This window comes from Myotis brandtii, unplaced genomic scaffold (genome assembly GCF_000412655.1).
Source record: "Myotis brandtii unplaced genomic scaffold, ASM41265v1 scaffold1040, whole genome shotgun sequence".
In the NCBI taxonomy this organism is placed as follows: domain Eukaryota; kingdom Metazoa; phylum Chordata; class Mammalia; order Chiroptera; family Vespertilionidae; genus Myotis; species Myotis brandtii.
In genome coordinates this window covers 688,492-713,003 of record NW_005353498.1, presented here as the reverse complement: position 1 = coordinate 713,003, position 24,512 = coordinate 688,492, and the positions used below count along the sequence as shown (strand labels likewise).

Below are 24,512 nucleotides of genomic sequence, written 5' to 3'. Positions count from 1 at the left end.
GTCTCCGCCAGTGTGCAAGGCAGATGAGAGCAGAACGGTTCTCAGCACGGACTGACAACTTGAACTTGATAGGGAGCAGTGATGTTCAGGAAAACCTTCACATGGGGAGTAGGTGGCTGTGTTCTCAGGTGGTGGGCTCAGGCAATGACATCTGTAGCTCCTGTCCACCCCTCTCCTTCCTGCCTACAAGGGCGGGGCTGGTGCCGGCAGCCGCCATGTGTACAAGTGTCAGTCTAGGTCTGTCAGTCTAGGTCAGGCTGGGAGCCCACCTTACATGCCCATGGTCTCCACTCGAATGCATGTCCCATCTGAAGGTGCTTTTCTTCCCGTTTTAAAAAGGCACCCCCCCCCACACACACACACGGTTTTTACTATGGAATTTTCCATACATTTGGAAAAGTTGAACAAATTTATAAATACCTGTATACCTACCACCTAGATCTCACAATTAACCTTTTGCTGTAATAGTTTTAAAGATTATCTTAAAAACTACATATATAAAACATATATAGTATATTTGAATAAATGACTTATTTTGCTATGTTAGCTAAAATATATTTATTACATATCTCTCTATACCTGTAGACCTATGTTGGAACAAATGAAGTTTCAATTGCATGATTGTTGAATTCCGGGCGATTTGAACCCCTGGGTCCTGAAAGCTTTGGGAATTAGGAGGTGCTGTTTCTGAGTCAGAGTAACTAGGTTTGCATTTCTGTGCACAAAGCAGAGTCGGCCAGTCCAGGACGGGGCTTCCCCTCAGTCCAGTTGTCCCAATAATTAGCAGAGTGAGGAAGATAATTGTGACAGTCACTGGCCCTTGGTCTGGATCAGACTCTACAACAATTGATTTTGTGTGTGTGTGTGAAAGTCACACAACAGGAAATTGAACCATTTCAAAGTGAACAATTCATTGGTCTTTAGTGTATTTGCAATGCCATGCAACCACTACCTCTATCTAGTACCAAACCATTCCCATCACCCCAAAAGGAAACCCCATCTCCATTAGCAGTCACTCCCCATTTCCCCTTCCCCACCCCTGGCAACCACCAATCTGCTCTCTGTCTCTGTGGATTTGCCCGTCTGAGCCACAAATGTATTGGCCTCTCCTCTGTTCTGTCCTGGATGGTCACTGGGTGCCATGACCCCCCCCCCAGTCCATGTCACCAAGCCTGCTGCAGGCAGGGCCATGACACAGAAGCAATGTTGGGTCAGTGGCCTCAGGGTGATGACAACTGTTGGGGACATTACATCCACTTCCCCGCTGTGGGTCTCTTGTTGTCTGTTGTCTAGGAAACAGGACTGGTGGTGATGACTGACCTGGTGAGCCTGAACCACCGGCAGGATGGTGGCCTATACACCGACGAGGCTGTCCACACCTTCCAACCCCACACAGGGAGCCTGGTGGCAGTGGCATCCTCCAGGCAGCCTCCCAGGTAATTGCCGCTGCCTCGAGCAGGGTTTTCTAACTTCACCCTGTTGACATCTAAGGCTGTGGCCAAAAAAGAAAAAGAAAAACTAATAAAAAATTTAAAAAAAGGCTGGGGCCAGATCATTCTTTGTGGTGAGGCTGACCCATGCACTGTAGGGTGTTGAGTAGCATCCTGGCCTCCACCCATCTGATGGCCGTAGCATCAATTTCCCCCAGTTGTGACAAGCACAAATGTCTTCAGGCATCACCCATTGTCCTCTTGGGGACAAAATCACCACTTACCTAGTGGGCTGGGCACTGAGTATTCAGCTCTACCCTTCCCCGTTTTTAGCCACATCCCAGTGCATGGGTTGGGGTTGTAGAGAGAGGAAGATCCATCAGGAGAGAAGGATCAGGACAGGGAGGGAAGCTGGGGCTTGATCCTCCATCTCCCAGAGACTCTGCTTAGAAAATTCTATTACCCTTTCTCTTTCCCTTGCTTCCTTTTCTTTCTCTTCCTCCTTCCTCTCAAAATCTCTACCTTCTCAAGTTGAAACCAAATAATTACTTTTCAATCTTTCTTATTTTAACTCTAAATGTTTAAGCTTTTTGAAGGCTATGAATTTCCCTCAGAGTACTGCTTTGGCTGCACCTGAATTGTTCTGTACGTGTTTTCATTATAGCTCAGAATATTCCCTTTCTGAGCTGTGAATTGTCCAGAAGTTTTTAAAAATTTCAAGTGATTTTTTTATGTGTTTTGTAAATTTTTTTCAAATGTGAATCATATCCAGTGAGCATGGTCTGTATGATATCCATTGTCTGGTTTTTATTTTGGAGACTGACTATATTGCCAGTGTTTGTAAATGCTCATGTCTATTTGAATATCCTAACCCCTATCATTGGGTATAGGGCTCTCTAGGCATACTTTTGGTCAAGTCTACTGATGGTGATATCCAGATCCTCCATATCCTTACTCATCTTTTGTTTGTTTGTTTGCTAATTTATCAGTTATTGAGAGAGAGGCATTCACATATCTTCCTCAGATTTGTGGCTTTGTCCCTGGAGTTATGGAAACCTTTGTTATACTGGAGGTGATGTTTTCTCTTCTCTCCTGTTTCCCCCTTTGTCCCTTCCTTTCTGCTCCCCTATTGCCTACCTATTTTTTCTCCCACCCTCTTCATTCCTTTGCTTCTGCCACTAGGTTCTCAATCACAGGTCAGCCAGCCAGCTTGGGAAGGGGAAGGGTGCCCTGAAGACTTTGCCTCCCCACTCTCTGGATTTAAGGGCATATGAGCTGAGACAGGGGAGGCAAGCCTTGGATGTCCTCTTTCCCACCTCTTCCTCTGAGAGAGGGCACACAGCCAAAGGGGGCCAGGAATGGGGTGATGTAGTCAGCAGTCCCTCAGTATCTGGGTCTCTCCAGAGACCCTGAGGATGGGCCCCAGGCTCCTCAGCCCTTTTTCTGAACCAGAAATGGACCAGAGGGCCTTCCACCCTGGTGGGCCTACCCATGAAAGCCCTCTTCACCCTTCAAGCTTCCTCTGCCTAAACTGAGAGCCTTCCCAATGCGCTAGCCCCCTCTGCAGTGGCTGCTGGATGCCTGGGTCCCCTGGGTTCTTCCTGCCTGGGCCACTCATTTAGCAGGAGTAGGGCAGGCCCACAGGATCTTAGCTTCCAAATTCCAAATCAGGGCGTGGCAGACCAGGCTCCTCCTGTGGTCGTTTGGATGCACACAGAGGCATTTCTGGGATGTGGTTTGGTTGAGGGAGGCGAGTACCTGCCCCTCAGGCTCCACCAGTCAGCCACTGCCCCAGGGGCCTCGAAAGCTTGGCCTGGAAGCAGCCTTCTGAACCCCAAAACCACAAAAGGATAACTGTAAATCCCAATGCAAAAGGCACAGGAAATGCCTTAAAAAGCAGGTGTTCTGTGCCTTTTTGTAATTGGATAACATTCTTTTTTTTTTTTTTGTTGTTTTCAGAGAGGAAGAGAGAGAGACATATCAATGATGAGAGAGAATCATTCATCAGCTGCCTCCATCACACCCCCTACTGGGGATTGAGCCGAAACCCAGGCACATGCCCTTGACCAGAATCAAACCCACGACCCTTCAGTCTGCAGGCCGACGCTCTATCCACTAAGCCAAGCCGGCTAGGGCAACATTCTTAATCTGAGGACAGGATGTTTTTTCAACCATGTGCCTGTGGTTAAAATTTTTTCAAACAGTATGAAAGGTTATACAGTGAAGCAGAAGTCTCCCATCTCCAGAGTCTCTTATTCCCTTTTTAGAGACAACTATGGCCGGTAATTTCTTAGATACCCTTCTAGAATTTGGGGTGCATATATAAGGATTAAAAAAAAACATAAATGGGAGAAGACTATAATACTGATTGTACCTCCCTTTTTTAAGTCAACAGTAAGTCTTGGAGACAGTCCCTACCCATCCATACGGTATATGCTTATCTCTCTCTTTTTCACGGACATATAATGTTCTGCTGTGTGGGTGTGGTGTCATGTGATTAACCAGCCCCCTGCTGGTGGAGAGTCCAGCTGTTTGCTAATTCTCACAGGGCTGCCAGGAACTGCTCCATCTTGTCTGTCTGGCACAGGTGTTTGTGGGTATTTCCAGGGTGCATTCCCAGGAGAGGTATTGCAGGTTGAAAGAATGTGACCATTTTTTAATTCTGAGCCGTTTTGCTAAATTTCGAGTTGGGCTTCTCGTTATTTTTAAGTGAAGGTTCAGCCCCCTGAGAAGGTGGACTGTGAGGCTTCTGAGGATGACCGAGGAGGAAAGGCGCTCTGAGGAAGCGGGAGTGGTTGGGGCGGGGAAGAGCTCCATGCGATGCTGCAGAAAAACAGGGCGAGCCCAAGGGGAGGGTCTGGGGTCGTCCCTGCGCCCCGCTTACCTTCTAAATGCAGAATTGAAGCGCTCTCATTTTAAGGTGACTCTGCCAAGCCTTCGATGCCTCACTTCTAGCCCTAATCAAGTAGAACGTTAGCCCTGCTGAGTCAGAGAATTAACCTGTTACGTCCTAATGGAGTAGAATGCTAACCTGCCAGGTAACAGAATGAAGTTATGACAATGAAACTTTAATTACTTCTTTTTCCCCCCCATAGAGCAGAGAAGAGGAGACGGACCTTCTTCCCGGAAACCTGGGTTTGGCACTGTCTCAACATCAGGTACAGGAAGACTCCCTTCCTTCGCCGTCTCTGTGGGCCGCGCCGAGGCATTCACATAAGTCCAGGTGGTCCCCAGGGGGTTCGCCTGCAGCTCGACACCCACATCTGAGTGAGACCTGGGGCATCTTTTTCTAACACATAAAACCCAAAGCCATGAAGTCAGCCCTGAATCCTGCTGCAGCCTCTGACATCTGCCCATGACATTTAAAATGTAAGGGCTCTGTGCCTCTCACCGCCCCCTCTTGGGGTAACTCTATCCGCCCTGTTTGCATAACGAGCCCATTAAAACGATTACAGTTCCCTGGAACATGAACTCGACCCCACCTACCTCCGCCTCACTCCTCAGGGGACTCGGACTCCTGCCCAAAAAACAGGCTGCTTTTCTCAGCACATTTCCTTCCCACCGTTTCCTCCTTTTAGTTCTTGAAGCAGCAGTGCCCTGGCAAATTCCTGCCGGATGCCATCGGCTTTTTTCTTGCAATGCTCAGTATGAGACCCCGATGGCACTAGCAGAAGGTAGTGGTGGCTGCCCTGAGAAGCCAGTGTGGCCTGAAAATTCAGACCCCGGGCCATCGGGGGGCCGCCTCCTGAGCCAGGTCCCTCTTCTAGGCATGAGGTGGCACCAGGCACATGGCATGCGCTCCGTGCAGAACCGAGCTTGCCGCCAGGGTTCCCCGGGCTGCTTCCACTGATGTGTGTGTGCCCATTGTGGGAAGGCTTAACTCCTGGTCAGAATAGATCAGATGATTGCATTTTGCTCTGGGACCCCAGACTTTAAGATGCGCTGTCTGGCCATCATCACTCAGTTATGTACCTGCTTTCTGGGTGCTAGGTGATGTTTTTGGTGCCGGGAATGGTACCAAGACAAGGGGTGATGTGGTACCAGTCCTGGCACCAATCCTACCGAAGCTTCAGGTTCTCATGACGGGCTGGGCACGGGGCTCCAGAGGCGGAAGAGGAGCCCTTTGGAGAAGCTGGAGAGGCGCCCAGGGCAGGTGGAGCCCGAGCTGAGTCCCACAAGATGGACAAACAAGAAAGGGAAGGTGTCCAGGTGGCAGGACCGGCGTGGACAAGAGCTGGGGGCGAGGAGGGGTGGTGTGTTCCCACAGGTTGGAGTGAGCTGGGAGGGCCTAGGGGAGGGGGTGTGTGGGGGTGAAGGCAGCATGGGCTGTGGTGGGGAATGTGGAGAGCCACACAGGGTTGCAACCAGGGATTTGAGACTTGAGATTTGAGGTGCTCCCTCCCCCTCTGTTGGCTGTGACCATACGAAGCCATGAACGTTCTGCCAGCTGGGAAGAGGCTGGGCTTCAGCGTGTGACCCTCACAGAAGGGACGATAGGTTCGCAGGCACTGCGGGGCCTGACGGGCAGTGTGGTCTCTGCAAGCTGCAGCCTGGGGTGTCTGGCTGCCCCGCGAGGCCCAGCTGGGTCAGGCTCCGGAAGTGGACAGAGGTGGACGGGCAGGTGAGGAGCAGCAGTCTGGCCCCTGCCAGCCCAGGTGCGGTTCCGGCTTCCGTTCTCAGGCTTCTCCTCGGGTTAAAGGTTTTATTTTCCAACGAGCTCTTTTGCACCAGATGCCAAGGCAAATCGCCAAAGGACATCCTGGAACCGCAAAGGAGACAATAGGGTTTGTCCCCAGAGCCATCCTAGAGCGATCAGCGTGCCCCTGGCGGGGGCAGGGAGGATCTGGGGCGGGTTTGAGCAGTGCTGTCTGATATGTAATTTCAAACCTCCTAGTGCAGTGATGGCGAACCTATGACACGTGGGTCAGAGGTGACACGCGAACTCATTTTTTTGGTTGATTTTTCTTTGTTAAATGGCATTTAAATATATAAAATAAATATCAAAAATATAAGTCTTTGTTTTACTATGGTTGCAAATATAAAAAAATTTCTATATGTGACACGGCACCAGAGTTAAGTTAGGGTTTTTAAAAATGCTGACATGCCGAACTCAAAAGGTTCGCCATCACTGGCCTAGTGCCATGTCAGAGGGGTAAAAAGAAACAGGTGGAGTTCGTTTGAATTACGTATTTTACATATGCCCCAAATATTGTTGTGTCATGTGATCAATTTAAAAATTGTTGGTAAGGCTTTTTATGTTCTTTCTTTCCTTTGGGGGCGGTTACGGTATCAGTTTCCTGGGTCTGCAGTAACACATGATCATAAGCCGGGGGCTTAAAACAATAGAAACTTATTATCTCAGGTCTGGAGGCCAGAAGTCGGAGAGCAAGGCTTCGGCAGGGCTGAGCTCCCTCCGGGGGTTCTGGGGGAGGATCCTTCACTGTCTCTTCCAGCTTCTGGGGCTCTAGGTGTCCTTGGCTCGAGGCCACATCACCCCAGTGTCTGCCTCTGTCTCCCCATGGCCCTCTGCCCGTGTCTGCCTTGTCTCCCCATGGCCTTTCCCGCTCTGTATCAGAATTTCCTTCTTATAAGGACACCTGCTATTGGGTTAGGGACCACTTAACCCAGCATGACCTCATGTTAACATCTGCAAAGACCTGTTTCCCAATAAGGCCACATTCACAGGTACAGGGGTCAGGACGTGCACACACCTTTCTGGGACTCACAGCATGCCCTAAGTGACTGGTCCCCTCTTCCCCCCTAAACTGGGCGGAGCATGCACTGCTAAAGTTTGTACCTCTGAACCCGTAATTTGGGGGCCTGTGTCCCTATGGGCTCTCGTCCTGAGAGCCATTCAGATTTCTGATCACAGCGAGTCGGGGCAGAGGGCCGTCCTCTGCTGTCACACGCTCATGGTGTCTTAAATGATTCTCTCCCAGCTGCATGGGGTGCCTCCCTGGGCTAGGGCCCTGTGGCTCGAATCATCTGTCCCCACCTCGCCGCTGCAGCCTGGCCCCGGAGAAGGGCCCACAGGTTGTCCGTCTTTCCGCAGCGACCCGTCTGGCGAGGAGACGTTCCGTGTGCAGGTCCCCGACTCCATCACCAGCTGGGTGGGCGAGGCTGTGGGTCTGTCCTCGGCGTGGGGCCTGGGCATCGCCACGCCCTCCTTGCTGAAGACCTTCAAGCCCTTCTTTGTGGACTTCACGCTGCCCCCCCAGGTGGTCCGCGGGGAGCAGGTCAAGATCCCGCTCAGCATCTACAACTACATGGGCACCTGCGCTGAGGTACTGAGCCCGCCCCCCACAGCCCTCCTGTTGCGGGGGCAGCACCCATGATATCAGGAAGCGGGCGGGTGGGGTCTTCCGGGGGGGATGTTGGAAGGGGCACAGCATCTTTGCTATCAGGGAAGCAGGGGAGAGATGGGGTCATCCTGGGGAGGCCGTGGGGTGAGCATCTGGGATATCGGGGAGGTATGGGAAGGGGGGCCATCCTGGGGCCGTGGGAATAGCATCTGGGATATTGGGGACACAGGGTGGGGACTGCGGGGACAGCATCTGTGTTGTTGAGGAGGCAGAGGCAGGATGGGATCGGCCTCTGATTCACCAGCCATGGAAGCTGGGGCGGGGCCGGGTGGGGATGTGTGCCTGGTGGGGCGGGGGAGGGCGGTGCACATGCCATGGAGCCACCTGGCCTGACTCCGGGCCTGCATGGTCCTCTGTAAAGGGCCTGAGCGTACATAGTGGTCTCTGTCGCGGCTGTTGTAGCAGGAAAGCCATCGTAGACGGTATGTACATGAACAGGCGCAGCTGCAGCATCAGTCTTTATTTCTGGACACTGAAATGCATACACCCGTCTGGGGTGGGGCGGTGTGCAGTGGGGGCCACAGCTCCCTCTCGGAGGGAATGGAAAGGCTTCTGTATCAGTTTCTTGTAGCAGCCGTGACAAAGTAGCACAAACCGGGTGGCTTAAGCCAATAGAACTTTATCCTCTCACAGTTCCGGAGGCCAGAGTCCAAGGTCGAGGTGTGGGCAGAGGGGGCTCGTTCTAGAGCAGCGGTTCTCAACCTGTGGGTCGCAACCCCTTTGGCGGTCGAACGACCCTTTCACAGGGGTCGCCTAAGACCATCCTGCATATCAGATATTTACATTACGATTCATCACAGTAGCAACATTACAGTTATGAAGTAGCAACGAAAATAATTTTATGGTTGGGTCACAACATGAGGCCCTTTGGTGGTCGAACGACCCTTTCACAGGGGTCGCCTAAGACTATCCTGCATATCAGATATTTACATTACGATTCATAACAGTAGCAACATTACAGTTATGAAGTAGCAACGAAAATAATTTTATGGTTGGGTCACAACATGAGGAACTGTATTTAAAGGGCCAGAAGGTTGAGAACCGCTGTGCTAGAGGCTCTGAGGGACAGTGTCGCCTGGCTCTCCTGCCGCAACCCTTGTGTTCCTCTTGCTTATGGCTGCGTCGCTCCCATCTCTGCCCCTGTCTTCACGTGGCCACCTTCCCTCTGTGAATGTCTGTGTCCAAATGCTATAAGGAAGGACCCCAGTCATGTTGGATTAGGGTCTCATTGTAATTTGATGACCCTATTTCCAAATAAGGTCACGATTACAGGTAGTGGGGGTTAGAGCTTCAACATATCTTTTTGGGGGACACAGTTCAACCCGTAGCAGCTCCCCTGGAGGAGGCTGACCTTGGAGGCTGGGGATTTCAGAACCTGGTGACAGGGAAGGATGGTAGGTGAGGTGGAGGGACCCTGGAGGGCCAAGATCTGGTAGGGGCACAGTGGGGAAGGGGTGTTTGGGGGGCTCTGATTTGGTGCAGCTTGGGGAGGCCAGGGGCACCCATCCTCCCTGACTTTGTCATCTTTGAGCCCCGTCTCAGCCTGGATGCCAGCTGGAGGGTGAGAGGAAGGGAGGCGAGGAGGGCTCCCCATGGTTAGAGGCAGCTCTCGGGGGCAGCGACTGTAAACTGGGGCCGGGGCGGAGAGGTAAGCGGGGCACAGGGTCAGGGGTCCAGCTCGGTGTCAGCCTCACCCCGGCCAGCTGGGCGCTGGGGACACGGCTGGCCTTCTCCAGGCCCCGCCCAGGTGCACAGTGTCCCCCAAGGCTTCTGGCTGATTTCACATGGACAACAGAAGATGTGAGCTGTGGCCCCAAACCAGAGACACTGTGAAAACCAAGAGACATTACTCCTCCCAAACAGATTGCTGGCTCTTCCTGAAAAATGGGGACGTCTGTCGCGGGAGGGGTTGGAATTTGTGAGCTGAAGGGCGCCGAGGCTGCTGGGGGTTGGGGCGTGGTCTCGACACACCTGTGCCTCCCTTTCCTCAGAGGCCCCTCTGGGCTTTCGCTTGGCTAAACTGCCAGCCATTCTGCCTCAGTTTTCCTATCTATAAACTGGGTGTGCGAGTTCAGCCGGGTCCCGCTCACTCCCACAGGCTCAGTGGTTCACTCAGTTCTGTTTCTTTAGCTCCTAGCAGGGCACCTGCACCCACGAGGTACTTCATATCTGCTGGCCGGACAAGCAGATGTGGAGCAAAGAGCCTGTCCTAGATTTGGGTTATAGAGACACATGGTGCACACGCATGCGCACGCAGAGCTGTTAGGATGCTGTGGACCTCGGTGGTTGGAGAGTCTCAGAGGCTGCTCTGTGGGGCCTGCACGGGGGGCGGCTCGTCACTCGATGGCTGTGGAGAGGTGGCCCTTGAACTGGTCTTGGTCTGAGGGGGGAGCTAGACCTGGGGGATGTGGAGAGCTGAGGGGGGAAGGGGGCTCCCAGCGGGACACTGTGAGTACTGGTTCTGGTTAGAACTGGAAAGGGGGCTTCCAGGGAGGGCACGGCTTTTGGGGAGGCTGGCAGGCTGACGGTGGCGGCGGGTGGTGGGTGTGCTGGGGGTCACACAGACTCCGGGCACCATGAGCCCACCCCCTGCAGGTGTATGTGCAGATCTCCGTTCCCAAGGGCACCCGGTTCGTCGGGCATCCCGGCAAACGTCATCTGACCAAGAAGCTGTGCGTGGCCTCTGGGGAGACGGAGCCCATCTGGGTGGTCCTGTCCTTCAGCGACCTGGGGCTCAGCAACATCACAGGTGAGGGCCCTGCTCTTTGGGAACCCCCTCCAGGCCGCCCAGGGGCCCAGGCCCTGCCCACAGGCATGGGCGAGGTGCGGGGGGGGGGGCAGCAGGTGCGGTGAGGGCCCTCTTGAAGGGCAGGACAGCAGCTGGGGAGACAGGCCAGAGGGAATGGTCAGGACATGGGGGAGGCGGCCTCTGAGGGTGGGGCTTGAGGCCTTACCTGCTAGAGCCGGGTTCTTAAGGCACCAAACCAGTGTAGCACACACGTGTGCATGCATGCATGTACAAACACACATGCATGCACACAAACGCACGTATGCACAGACACACGTGTGCACATGCACACACACAAACCATGCAGCTTTCACATGTGCGTGCCCACACACACATACATGTGCATGTATGCTACAAGGGGGGAAGGACAGCTCCCTGCTCTGAGAGCAGCACTGAGCACTCAGATCTCTGCAGCCAAAGTCCTGGCTTACGGAGAAACAGGCTGCTGCCGGGACGGGAAGCCCAGCAAACAGGCCAAGGAGAGCTACGCCGACAGGGTCCCCGCCGGGAGGGACAACATCCGGCGCAGCGTGATCGTGGAGGTGAGCCACGCCCTCGCCCAGGGCACCGGGTCAGGGCTCGGCTCCCTGGGAACTCCCTGGTTTCTTTCAGCAGGGGGCCCTCGGGACCCTGGACAGGTGAGGGGCCCCTCGCCAGAAGGCTGCAGCATCGGGCCCCTCTCCTGGCGCAGAGCAGGCTGTGGCGAATCAGCCTGGGTTCTCTAGGGAAGCGTGGCCCCCGCTTACTAGTTTTGTGGAATGAAAGAGGTGCTGAGAGTTGAGAGGCCCACAGGGCTGTGCTGGTCACACCGAACTCTGAGGGGTATTTGTTGGGTTCAGTTCCGGGTGCCTCCTTTGACGCTGTCTCCCGCTATGTGGGAGCTGTGTGTGGAAGGGGCAGAGCGGGAGCACAGCGGGAGAGACAGGAGACAAGGGGTGCTTGGGGCAGACAGTGGGAAGGGGAATCTGTGCTTGGCAGATGCAGGCCTCCCCTTCTGGGTGCTGAGGGACGTCAGGTGGGGCCTTAGGTCACGGCAGCCTTCACGGCATAGTGCTCTCCACCCCGAGAGGGACGCTGGGCTGGCAGCCGGTGGAAGAGGGTGGCCAGGAGGGCCAGTGGGGGTGTGGGGAGCATGACAAGTCCAGGATTGGTTGGTGAGTTTGTTTGACTAGAGCCCAGGGAAGGGGGCGGGAGCCTCAGTTTCCCCCCCTGCACCTGGGAGGTGGGCAGCCCAGTCCTTGTCTGTGTACCTGTGAGGTTAGCATCACCCTGCAGTGTCCAGAGCTGGAGCCGCTGCCCTGGGAGGGCACTGCACCCTCTCCTGACTGCCAGCCAACACTGTTTCCCCCATTTCTCTGTTTCAGCCCGAAGGAGCTCCCCGCACGTACACCTACAGTGCTTTCTTCTGTCCCAACGGTGAGTCCCCGGCCCTTACCCCTGCAGTGTCGCAGCTCTCCAGCTGCTAAGTAGACAGCCACCCTCCCTGGGGGCTGAGGACCCAGCAGCAGAGAACTGAGATGTTCTGTCTGGGGACAACCATAAACCAGAGTGAGGGCTGGGCACCTGCCACACAGGAAGTGAATGTACGCAATTACAGACTGTCCATGCCAATGAGAAAAGTGACTGTGGGCAGGAGTAGAGCCCAAGGTCTAGGGAAGGGGTGTTAGAGTGACACTGAGGAATTAGGGAGACCCAGATCTTGGTGCAGCAGAGGAGGACATGGGAAATTAAAGTGAGTTCCAGAAGGTGGGGGTCTGGGGTCTACCTTGACGCCCCTTAAATTAGCATTATGCCTGGTTAGAGCGCCATCCCGATATGCCAAGGTTGTGGGTTCAATCCCTTGTCAGAGCATGTACAAGAATCAACCAATGAATGTATAAATAAGTGAAACAACAAGTAAGTTTCTCTCTCTCTAACCCACTGAGCTACCGGCCAGGGCTCTAGCACCATTTCTTGAAAAGACTTTTCTTTCTCTGTGGGATTGCCTTCACAGCTTTGTTGAAAGTCAGTTGTTCAGACATGTGTGTGTCTATTTCTGGACTCCCTGTTCTGTTCCATTGAGGATTTGTCTATGTTGACAGCAAAGCTACACTCTTGTGATTCCTGTAGCTTTATTTTATTTTTTTTGAGAATTTTAAAAAATACATATATTTTTGCCCTAACTGGTTTGGCTCAGTGGATAGAGTGTCAGTCTGTGGACTGAAGGGTCCTGGGTTCAATTCCGGTCAAGGGCACATGCCCGGGTTGCGGGCTCGATCCCCAGTGGGGGGGTGTGCAGGAGGCGGATTTTTTTATTGATTTCAGAGAGGAAGGGAGAAAGACATAGAAACATCGATGAGAGAGAATCATTGATTGGCCGCCTCCTGCATGCCCCCTACTGGGTGGCGGGGGGATTGCAACCCAGGCATGTGCCCTGACCGGGAATCAAACCATGACTTCCTAGTTCATAGGGTGATGGTCGACCACTAAGCCACACCAGCCAGGCTATTCCTGTAGCTTTAGAGTCTCAGTGTCGTATGGGGTGAGTCCTCCAGCTCTATTCTTTCTTATTAAAGTTGTTTTGCTTCTTCTAGGTCTTGCATTTCCATGTAGAATCAGCTTTGCAATTTCTCCAAAGACCCTGCTGGGGTTTTGTTGGGATGATATCGCATCTGTAGATTAGTATCTTGAAATATTGTCTTCAGACCCACGAACATATCTGGCTCCCCACTGACTTGGGTCTTCCTTAGTTTCAGCAGCATTTCCAGTTCCCAGGGTACAGGTCTTGTGCATCTTTTGCAGGAAGTATCCCTGAGAGCACTTCTTCTATCCTGTGCTGTTGGCACAGCCGTCGTTAAGCCGCCAGCAGCCATGCCTCTGCAGCTGCTGGCCGAGCCACAGTGAGACCCACTCCCCATTGTCCCAATTCTCGGCTCCAGGAGCAGGCACAGGGAGGCGGGGGCCTTCAGGCGACCCACAATGCCCCCTCTTCCTTTCCTCCATCCAGAGAGAGTTCATATCTCCACGCCCAACAAGTACGAGTTCCAGTACGTGCAGCGGCCACAGCGCCTCACTCGTTTCGACCTGGCCGTGCGAGCCCACAACGACGCCCGCGTGGCCTTGTCCCCCGGGCCCCAAGACACCGCGGGGATGACTGAGATCGTCCTGGGGGGACACCAGAACACCAGGTCCTGGATCTCCACCAGCAAGATGGGCGAGCCCGTGGCCGGCACACACACGGCCAAGATCCTCTCCTGGGATGAGTTCCGAACGTTTTGGATCAGCTGGCACGGCGGGCTCATCCAGGCACGGCTGGGCTGGCCTGGCTGGGCATGGGAACCGCGTGGTTCTTTGACCTTTACTGCTTCCCGCTCTGTGTGTGGCTCTGAGGAGGGCTGGGGAGGAGGGAGGATGGACACAGGGCGGCACCTCGAGTTTCTCACAGTCTTCCTGGAGTTGCGGTGAGAGCTACGGCAGAGGAAGCGCCTGGGAATCTGGGAGCTGAGTGGTGGTGGGTGGTTAGGGAGAAAGAAAGTGGATGTGAACAGGTCCAAAAGGGGCTCAGGGTACTTTCTGATCCAAGGAGGGGGGCCATAGGAAAAGAACAGCTAACACAGCTTCCTAGAGGAGGGACATAGGCCACTGGGCAAACCAGGGTGAAGAATGTTCCTGGCAGAGGGAACAGGCAGAGGGAACAGCACGTGCAAAGGCCCAGAGGTTCCAGGGAGCCTGGTCACTTCGGAACCTGTGGATGCCATGCTTGTGTCTCTGTTAGCCATTCAATGGATAGGATAACCTCTGGCTTCTCTGACCTTGGCCCTGTAGCCAGTGTTGCTGCTGCCTGAGCGCCACTGCGTGCTTTCTTCCAGCTTCCAGCAGCCTTGGCCTCTTTCTTGCAGGTTGGGTATGGTCCAGAGCCATCCAACGAGTCTGTCATCATGACCTGGACCCTCCCCAAGGCCCCAGACGTCCAGTTCATTGGCTTCTCCACCGGCTGGGGCTCCATGGGCGAGTTCCGCATCTGGAGGAAGATGGAGGTGGATGAGAGCTACAGCGAGGCCTTCACCCTGGGGGTCCCACACAGCGCCATCCCTGGCTCGGAGCGGGCGGCCGCTTCCCTCATAGGTGTGTCTGCTCCGCAGCCTGGCTCGGGAGGATGGGGCAGGAGCCCGAGGGCCAGGTGGCTACTTCAGGCTCAGGTCACACTGGGCTCTGCTGGGAACCTGTGCCCCCGGGGCCTCCAGCCACACCCCCACTCTCACCTGACAAGTAGTTTCTAGTGCCTTCTCCATGCTGGGCTCTGGGGACAGTCCCAGAGGTGATCCCAACCCTACCCTTGAGGAGCTCCTTGTCTGGCCGAGAAGGCAGGTCCAACCTACCCGGTCCAAGCCCTGTGTAGGGTGACCCCAAGGGACAGGTGATAAACTCCAGGGGCAACGGAGCTGGGGCGATGGGCAAAGAAGGCCAAACGGCCAGGTGAAACCAGCCAGGTACAGGGAGGGGAGTGGGGGTCGTGGTGAGAGGGGCAGGCATCTAGAACGTTGGCTGAACAGGGGCAAGAGGCTGTGACCGGAGTCTCTAGGGCTGTGGATTGTCTTCTGTAGCTCAGGCATGGGAGTGGGAAGTAGGCACTGTGTGATCCATCTAATGTTGGGAGCTGGAAGGGTGGGGAGAAGAGGAGAGGCCAGGAGGGGGCAGACAGACCTGACTGAGGGGTCTTAGGTCTCTGACATCAGAGAGTGGAAGCCCTGGGGCTCAGGGAGGTTGATGGCTGTGGCTGCATCAGAAGATATTGGAGTTGATGATTTCTGAAGTACAAGGTTAAGTTAGAGGTGGCTGGGAGGGTTAGTGGCCCAAATGGAGGTGAAGGGTGTAGGTGAGGAGGCACGTGGGCCGAGATGGAGAGGAGGGGAAGGCTGGCCCCGCGTGCCAGTGCCTTCCACACAAGAGGGCAGAGGGCAGAGAGGAAGCGGGGAACCCAGAGGGGGTCGATGAGAAAGTAGCCGGGCAGCCCCACCACGGAGGAGGCCGCAGGAGCAGTGGCAGCTGCAGTGGGACAGGAGGAAAGGCCAAGGAAGGAAAGGAGGTGCGAGCAGGGGACAGTGGGGATTCTGGAGGGCCCCTCAGCAATTTTGGGGACAGAGAGGCCAAGAAGAGGAAGACACAGTGCTGAAGGGATGAGAATAAGGACCAGAAGTAAAAGAAAAAAAATTAAAAATGCACCGACATATATGGAAACTTTTATTAAAAATCCAAATACTGCCCTGGCTGTGTAGCACAGTTGGTTAGAGCAGCATCCCCATAAGCCAGGGTTGTGGGTTCCATCAGTCAGGGCACATACAAGAATCAACCAATGGCCCAGCTGGTGTGGCTCAGTGGTTGAGTGTTGACCTATGAACCAGGAGGTCACAGTTCAATCCCTGTCAGGGCACATACCTGGGTTGCAGGCTCGATCCCCAATAGAGAATGTGCAGCAGGCAGCCAATCAATGATTCTTTCTCATCATTGATGTTTATATCTCTCTTCCTCTCTTTGAAATCAATAAAAGCATATTTAAAAAAAGAATCAACAAATGAATGCATAAATCAGTGGAAAAATAAATTGATTTTCTCTTGCTCTCTCTCCTTACCTCTCTGTCTCTAAAATCAATTTTTAAAAATCACCTTTTTTATTAAAAGTTAGAAAAAATATTTAGAATGATTTAGAATTCTAAATGGCTGTATTGATGCATTATTATTTGTGAGGTGCAGTAAAATCATACTTTGAGGGAAATTCATAGCCTTGAATGTACCTGTTTAAAAAACCAGAAAGCAAAAAGCATTTAGTGTAATGAAAAAGCAGAGAAAGAACACCTGAGTTCAAGCTAAGGAACACAGGGAGGTGTGTATGAAGTGGCCACCAGAGCTGGTAGATCAGGTGGGCTGACTGGACAGGGTGCAGTCCAGTTTCAAATGGCAGCACCAGCATTCGGAGGTGGGGGTGGCCACTGTTAGGCCACAGGTGGGCTCCCACCTCTGCAAAGCTACCCCAAAGACAGCGAGGACCCTGGCAAGGCCGGCCCCCAGCCCAGCCCTCCTTCCTTCTCCCCAGGAGACGTCATGGGGCCCACCCTGAGCCACCTCAGCAGCCTCCTGCGGCTGCCCTTTGGCTGTGGAGAGCAAAACATGATCCACTTTGCGCCCAACGTCTTTGTCCTGAAGTATCTTCAGAAAACCCGGCAGCTCAGCCCCGAAGTGGAGAGGGAGACGACTGATCACCTGGTACAAGGTACTGGGGGAACTGCCGAGGTTGAGGGTGTGGGGAGGAAGGCAGCCATGACTGCGGGGGGGCCCGCACGCCAGGCACAGTAGATGGGGGGAGGGAAAGAAGTGGCTGAGTGAGGCCACTCCGGTGGCCTGATCGGCCACTGTCAGCAGGAGCTCGGTCCACACCTGTGAGGACAAGGCTCTGAGTGCTGGTAGTCAGCCAGGGGAAAGAACAGCATCTTTTAAAAATGTAGATTTTTTTTTTTAACCAACAAGAGCAATATAATCTATACTAATAAAAGGGTAATATGCTAATTAGACTGGGTAGACTGGATATCTTCCAGACGTCCTTCCAGACAGAGCCACAGTGGTGGGGGCTGAGGCAGTTAGGGGTGATCTGGCCGGCAGGGGAGAGCAGTTAGGGGCAATCAGGCTGGCAGGGGAGAGCAGGTAGAAGCGATCTGGCAGGCAGGCAGAATGGTTAGGGGTGATCAGGCTGGCAGGGGAGAGCAGGTAGGGGTGATTTGGCAGGCAGGCAGAATGGTTAGGGGCGATCAGGCGGGCAGGCAGGTGAGCAATTAGGATTAGGCCTAAACCGGCAGTCGGACATCCCCTGAGGGGTCCTGGATTGGAGAGGGTGCAGGCTGGGCTGAGGGACCCCTCCTGTGCACGAATTTCGTGCACCGGGCCTCTAGTAATATTATAAAAAAACATTTAGAATAGAAAAAGTCCTATAATTATCGGAGTTGGATCTGGGTTTACTCTCCTGCCCTGAGTAGCACAGATTAGCTTTCTGCTCTTGGCGCTCTGACCAGGGCATCCACAGTGTGAGCCTGCCTGCGCTGTGTGTGTGTGTGTGTGTGTGTGTGTGTGTGTGTGTGAGAGAGAGAGAGAGAGAGAGAGAGAGAGAGTCGCTCCCTGAGCTGGGGGACGCGGGGTCCTTTCACCTCCCGTTGCTGTGTAGAGGGACCACGATGTGCGTGTTGATGGGCATGGGGCAGTCTCCAGCTCGGGACTTTTAGATGGTGCTGCACACATGGTCCCATTCCTGGGCTGGGTAAAGACATGCGGAAGATCGCTGGAGTGGAATTTCTGAGTCTCATGATCTGATCAATTTGTAATCGCTTGCAGGGCTTGCACTGCCCATGCCCCCTGCTGGCCTCGCAATAAGACCTGATGCCCAGCTTGGAGGCCCCCGTAGTTGCCTGACTTCCCTCCCTCCTTCCCTCCTGTCCCCGTCGCTCTCCTGCTCTGGTCACTGTGGTGCCTCCATCGGGCGGAGCAGTCCCTACTCCTGGGGACAGAGGGCGTCGCCCCGAGATGGTGCACATTGGCCAGCCCTGCTGTGATGGGGCAGTTTCAAGGATCCCCGATGTGGCTGTGGCATGGCTTGTGGCTCCCAGGGTGGGACATGGGCCGGCCCGGGCCAGGCCATTCAGCAGAGGATGCGTTCACCTCTGCTTGCCCCACAGGCTACCAGCGGCAGCTCACCTATAAGCACCGGGATGGCGCCTACAGTGCTTTCGGGGAGCGGGACGCCTCAGGGAGCATGTGGTGAGTCCCACGCCCGGCGCTGCCACAGAGGGCCTCGTCCAGCACGGCGAGGCCAGGACTCGGGGCCTGACCCCAGGGTGACAAGGAGCCTGCCTGGCAAGTGGAGACTCTGCCTGGCCCTGGGTGTGGTGGGGGTGGTGGGAGCTACTGTTACTCTTTCTGCTGCTGTGGCCGCAGCCCCTGGGACCCGGAGCCCCTGGGACTGGAGCTCCTTGGACACGGAGCCCCCGGTTCTCCGGCCTTTTGGGAACAGGTCTGGGCACTCTGGGCCTCCTTCGGGCCCCCTGGACCTGAGGATGGGGACCCCGAGCAGGAAGGGAAGGCTGGAGAGGTCTGGGTCAGGTGCTCGGGAGGAATGGCCTGGCATCCAGTTTCCCTGGCAAGGGGCTCCCTCTGACTTTTGGAGTGACCAGGGCAGGCCCAGTGGGGGGCTGGGCAGACCCAGGTCTTGTTCCCTGGGATCCTCGGACCATAACAGTCTGTGGATTTGCCCCGGCCACTTTGGGGCTTACAGAGACTGTAGGGCACCCCCAACTGTCCCCAGAGGCCTCCTCCCAAAGCACCAGCCTGGTGGCACCTGCAGCAGCTGTGGGTGTGGAGATGCCCTGTCCTTAAGCCGACAGCGTCCACTGCACAACCACGGTGCCTAGGCCCGGGGCAATGGGACACGCCTGGCTGAGCCCTGCGGTGACGGAGTCGCTCATGTGGCTCCAGAGGGGCCCACGCTTGGTGACCTGCCCAGTCTCCCATCCCCCAGCAGCCTGTCTACTGTCCCAGTTCTGGTCCCAGGGCCCTGTCTTGCTGAAAGCCCTTGATGCACGGCCACAGTAACACCGCCCCCGGGTGGCCAGAGCCATTGACTCCTTCTTCAGAAGCTGGCCAAGCCCCAGCAGCCCCCAGGGGCCTCCGCCGGTCAGAAACAGTGAGCTGTGACTCATCACACACCTTCCCCTGTGCACAGGCACACAGTGAGCAAGACCAGGTCCACTGTGGTTGCGACGTGACACTCAGAGGCCTCTCCCTCCCCCTCCCCTGTGAAGAGCCCTTTAGGATGAGGCTACAGGAAGCACAGGCAGCGGCAGCAGCATCCACCTGCAGCTGGGAAAACGGGGCTGTGTCTCTTGTGAGCTGTGTGCCCTTAGACCAGGTGCCCAACCTCTCTGAGCCTGTTTCCTCACTCTACATCCAGGACCGGGATCCAAGAAACAGTGGGATAGGATGTGGGCGTGCTCAGCACAGAGCCGGGTATCCATCGGGACGGACACTCTCTCAGTGCTTCTCCCTAAACACTTGACTGGGAGGATCCAGCCTCGAAGCCTTAAAACCCGGGATCAGTTACAGATGGTTTCCTGTGCACCCATGCATTCATTTCACGTTCATTCATTCATTCGTTCATTCACTTGGTCACTTAGCGGGTGCTCCTGTGTGCCAGGCCACGTTCTTAGTTTTACCATTGATGCACATGGTAGGGGAGGTGGGACTGGACCAGTTTGTAGGAAGGCTTGGGTGCTGGAGAGAGAGGGTCTGGCAAGGAGACTGGGCTCCATCGCTGGGCCAGCTGGGTGCCCACACACTTCCACCGAGTGCTCTCAGCAGCCCCGGACGGGCAGACTGGGCTCACCTGTCTAACCGATGAGGAAGTGAGCATCCCCCAGTCCCTAAGCGGGCACGTGGGAGGCGACCCTGCTCTGCACCTCCCGGCCCCTTTGGTCCTGTTTCAGGCTCACAGCCTTTGTCCTGAAGTCCTTTGCCCAGGCGCGAAGCTTCATCTTCATCGACCCCCGGGAGCTGGCGGCCGCCAAGGGCTGGATCGTGCGGCAACAGCAGGTGGACGGCTCCTTCCCAGCCACAGGCAGGATTCTGAACAAGGACATCCAGGTGAGCGGCCTCCGGGCCTCCTTTCGGTCCCTTGGCCCTGCCCTGCCTGCTCCCGGTGCTGCCGGGCCGTGCGGTGAGGGGTGTCCCCTCTGGTCGGAGTGAGGCCGAGAATCCTCTTGCAGGGCGGGATCCATGGCGCAGTCCCGCTGACGGCCTATGTGGTGGCTGCGCTTCTGGAGACGGATGTGGCCTCGGAGGTGAGCGCAGGGGCCTGAGAGATCAGGCGGGAGGAACGGGGGAGGGGTTCCCCCTGCTGGCCTGTGCGGGCCAGGCCCGGGTCTGGGTCCCCTGCTGTGTCATCCCTGGCGCCTGCCCCGGAAGGTACAGGGTGCATCTGGACACCACACCTTCACAGCAGCCCCCACGCTCTGTCCTGGTCTGAAGATGGGAAGCTTGGGGAGAGCCTGCCTTCTGTGATCTTCATGACGCTAACTGCATCTGGACACCACACCTTCACAGCAGCCCCCACGCTCTGTCCTGGTCTGAAGATGGGAAGCTTGGGGAGAGCTAGCTGCCTTCTGCGATCTTCATGACGCTAAAGCAGAGTCAGCTTAACTCCACGGCTCCCCCGGTGCCCGCGGGAACACGTGGCTCATTTGCTAATTCTTAAATGCTTCCAATCACTCATTTCTCCATTTAACCATTATTTTGAGGCAGTTTCCCTGAACCTAGCCCATCACTGGACAATAAACTGGGTTTCCGTCCTCCTTTTTTTGGGGGGGTGGGTGGGGGGTGGGTGTGAGCAGGGTTGGTGGACTCTCTGGAGGAGGCGACCGTTGATTCGAGGCCTTGAAGCTGAGAAAAGCCGAGCAGTGGGTCTCAGAGGCCAGCGTGGTGACGAGGGGCGGTGGGTGGGCGGCCAGCGCTCTGCCTGTGTCCCCAGAGCTCCTCTGGGTTGATCTGCTGTGCCCGGACTTCATTCGGGAAATGCTGGCACCAACAGAAAAGCAAGGGGCTGTGAGCCATCCAGCGCTGTCCCCTGGCACGCAGGTGGGGGTGCTGGGTGGGGGGTGGGTTGGGGCAGAGTGATCTCTCAGGGCTGCACTTTCCACGCCCCCTCCCCCAGGAGGAGAGGGGTGCCATTGCCAGAGCGCGGCGCTTCCTGGAGTCCAGCGTAGCCCTGGCCTCGGACCCCTACACCAGCGCCCTGACTGCCTACGCGCTGACCCTGCTCCGCAGCCCGGCAGCCGCCGTGGCCCTGCGAAAGCTCCGCAGCCTGGCCATCACGCAGGGTAGGTGTCCCGCGCCTGCCACCCCAGGGAACAGTGCATGAACGCATGCGACGGGAATAAGGAGGCATCTCGTGCTCACTTGATTTTGTTTGTTGCATCTCCTAGTGACGTCATTTGATGACGTGGATTGAGCCTGCGCATCACTTTCTCCCCCCAGGAAATAGGGAACACTGACCCCCACCCCCCACCAGGGAGGACACTGCTCAGGGATCCCCAGCAGAGGGTCCCCCGGGCTTCCTTAAATCACCCCTGGCAGGGGCTGGTCCTCACCCGCCCCCATCACTGGGTGAGCTTCAGGCGGCCGTTCTGTCTTCAGGGTGTCAGTCTCCCCAACTACAAAATGACTACCCCCTGTGTCCGGGAGTGCCAGTCACCACTGACCTGTGACCTCTCTGAACGCCCCCACACCGAGTCCCCTCCCCGTCACTGCCCCCACGCCCGCCTCCCCCCATATTCCCAGCAGCCGCACTGGGGCTGAGCCGCCACCCTGGCTTTTCTGCTCCAGACATCCCCTGGAAAGTTGTTTTTGCTACTTAAGGGGGAAAAAGTTAGAAAGCAAAACTCTGAGAGCAGCCAGCTGGCTGCTTGGTGTCTATTTGGGACTAAATGCAGGGATGGGGGGCGGGGGTGCCTGGTTTGTTCAGGGTTTGAGGGCCTTTTACAGCTCACGGGAAGGAGCCTTTGCAAGTGGGGAGTGGCTTCCTGGGACACATCAGGGCTTAGCCAGGAGGGAGGCCATTGGTTAGTGATGCCGCCAGGGGTACAGGAAGGCGGGGTCTGTCACGTAGTTGCCGGATCTGAGACAGCCCCAAGGCCCTTCCTGTCCCCACATCTCTGCGGGGCACCCTCCCCCCACTGGGGCCCAGTCTTTGGGTCTCTTCTTGAGACCACGTGCCCTGATGCCCACCCCGGGTTGCCAGGCTGAACGCCCTGGGGTGTGGCCCTCATCCGTCCTGGCCTTGCAGACGGGGTCACCCACTGGAGCCTGACGGGTTCCCAGGATCGGGGCAAGGACACCTTCCTGAGCTTCAGCGACGGGGTCCCCCAGGCAGGTACTGCCAGCCCCTCCCCCGCTGCCTGCCGTGGGCCCTGGGGTTTGGGTCCTGGCGGCCACCTCTCCCGTTGCAGTGGTCTCAGCGGATGTGGAGATGACGGCCTACGCCCTGTTGACCTACACCCTCCTGGGCGACGTGGCCACGGCCCTGCCCGTGGTGAAGTGGCTGTCCCAGCAGCGGAACGCCCTGGGGGGCTTCTCCTCCACTCAGGTGAGCTGGGCAGGGCCAGGAAAGGGGCTCGGGTCTGGGCAGGGTCAGCACCGTCCAGGACGGGGAGCCGAGGGGCCGCTGGCCAGCCTGGTCGTGGCGCTGAGGGCAGCCTCCCCTTCTGTCCCCAGGACACCTGTGTGGCTCTGCAGGCCTTGGCAGAGTATGCCATCCTGTCCTACGCTGGCAGCGTCAACCTCACCATCTCACTGGCCTCCACCAACCTGGACTACCAGGAGACCTTCGAGCTGCACAGGGCCAACCAGAAGGTCCTGCAGACAGCCGTGGTGAGTGCTCCCAGGGCTGGGAGTCGGGGCAGCTGCCTGCCCACCCATGTGTGTCTGCGGGGGGATCACGGTGTCCTCTCTCCCCAGATCCCCAGCCTCCCCACCGGGCTGTTTGTGAGCGCCAAGGGTGAAGGCTGCTGCCTGATGCAGGTGAGGGTGCTCACAGGGGCATCTGGAACCCGGGACCCTGGGAGGGGTGGGCCGCAGCTCTGAGCTCAGCATGCGGGGTGGGTATGTGAGAGAGACCCCAGGACAGACTGTCAGCACCCCATATGCAGCCCACCCTGCCCAAGGCAGGGCCCAACGAAGGTGACCACGTGTCCCCTTGGGTGTCCAGTCCCTCCAAAAAGATCCATTTGACTGGCTTCCCCCTGGCCCTCCCTACTGCCCCTTTGTCACCAGGTCCTGAGGTTTAGCTGAGCTCTGGGCTGGGGCAGGATGGCCTCACGGGCTCTGGAGAGTGGGGAGAAGGCAAGTCTGTCTGGGGACCTTCACAGCCTCAGCCTTCCCATCTCTAAAATGGGAGCCCAGATGGCACCGTGGTCTCAGCGGAGGTAGAAGAGAGTCCTGGAGGCGGGCAGACCTGGCTTGAGGCCTGTGAAAAAGGGATGGTGGTCTGTTTGAACAGCTTTGGGCATTTCAAGGCTAAATGGGGTAACCGTAGTCCCCAGAACCATTGCTAATGTCACTGTCATCGTCATCCTGGCCTCTCCCACCTGTCCCTGCCTTGCCCCCCCACCCACACACACACTCCCAGAGCCCCCAGACTCGGTCTTCTCACCCCCCAGATTGATGTCAGCTACAATGTGCCAGACCCGGTGGCCAAACCGTCCTTCCAGCTGTTCGTGAATCTCCTGGAGCCCGAGGCTGAGCGGCCCCGGCCCCCGGCACCAGCATCCTCAGCTGACGATGACGACCCAGCAGCCGACCTGCATCACCAGGAGTACCAGGTGACCCTGGAGGTGTGCACCAGGTGAGGCCTTCTGCCCTGTGCTTGTGTCAATCCCAGCCCCCTGACAGAGACGGTATTGGCTGCAAACACCAATGATTTGGGAGCCCAATGGTGGCACCTGCCCTGACCTGGGCCCCCAGCCTGCCATTGTCGGAAAGAACCCACTATGTGTGCCACCTGGGTATGGGCTCGCTCAGGCCTGAATCCTCAGGGAGCCTCCCGACCCTCCCAGGGGTGGTGGCCACCCTGTCCCCTCGGACCCGCAGTCTGCAGGTTCCTCTCTGAATGTCAGCCTCCCTCCTGTCACCAACGCCCAGCACAGGGGAGCAGGCCCCAGAGGCCAGTGCCACATCCCGTGTCAAAGAAGGGGAAACGGAGGTCTGGCACTGAGTGACTAGGTTCCCCTCAGGCCCAGAACCCTCAGCAAGGCCCTCTCCTTATGGCCTCAGTGTCTCAGCTATGAAAGGGGCTGACGGATGACCAGCAAACCGTGTGTGTGCAGATGGCCTGCCAGTGAGGACCAGGGCAGGACGTCAGCCACGT

At 56.3% G+C, this 24,512-nt stretch overlaps 1 protein-coding gene across 1 annotated transcript in view; it reads left to right on the top strand.

Annotated features, from left to right (window-relative positions):
• Positions 1–24,512, top strand: part of CPAMD8 (C3 and PZP-like, alpha-2-macroglobulin domain containing 8) — a gene marked incomplete at its 5' end in the record, with an annotated part of 57,613 nt that overhangs the window by 30,122 nt on the left and 2,979 nt on the right. The window contains 18 exons of the mRNA XM_005856713.1: positions 1,294–1,436; positions 4,526–4,588; positions 7,483–7,714; positions 10,388–10,541; positions 10,995–11,122; positions 11,945–11,996; positions 13,567–13,865; positions 14,459–14,684; positions 16,650–16,826; positions 18,277–18,358; positions 20,080–20,236; positions 20,359–20,433; positions 21,303–21,468; positions 22,434–22,520; positions 22,597–22,733; positions 22,862–23,017; positions 23,105–23,167; positions 23,806–23,990. Of these exons, the coding sequence (XP_005856775.1) occupies positions 1,294–1,436; positions 4,526–4,588; positions 7,483–7,714; positions 10,388–10,541; positions 10,995–11,122; positions 11,945–11,996; positions 13,567–13,865; positions 14,459–14,684; positions 16,650–16,826; positions 18,277–18,358; positions 20,080–20,236; positions 20,359–20,433; positions 21,303–21,468; positions 22,434–22,520; positions 22,597–22,733; positions 22,862–23,017; positions 23,105–23,167; positions 23,806–23,990 (2,582 nt within the window). The remainder of the gene's footprint in view (positions 1–1,293; positions 1,437–4,525; positions 4,589–7,482; positions 7,715–10,387; positions 10,542–10,994; positions 11,123–11,944; positions 11,997–13,566; positions 13,866–14,458; positions 14,685–16,649; positions 16,827–18,276; positions 18,359–20,079; positions 20,237–20,358; positions 20,434–21,302; positions 21,469–22,433; positions 22,521–22,596; positions 22,734–22,861; positions 23,018–23,104; positions 23,168–23,805; positions 23,991–24,512) is intronic.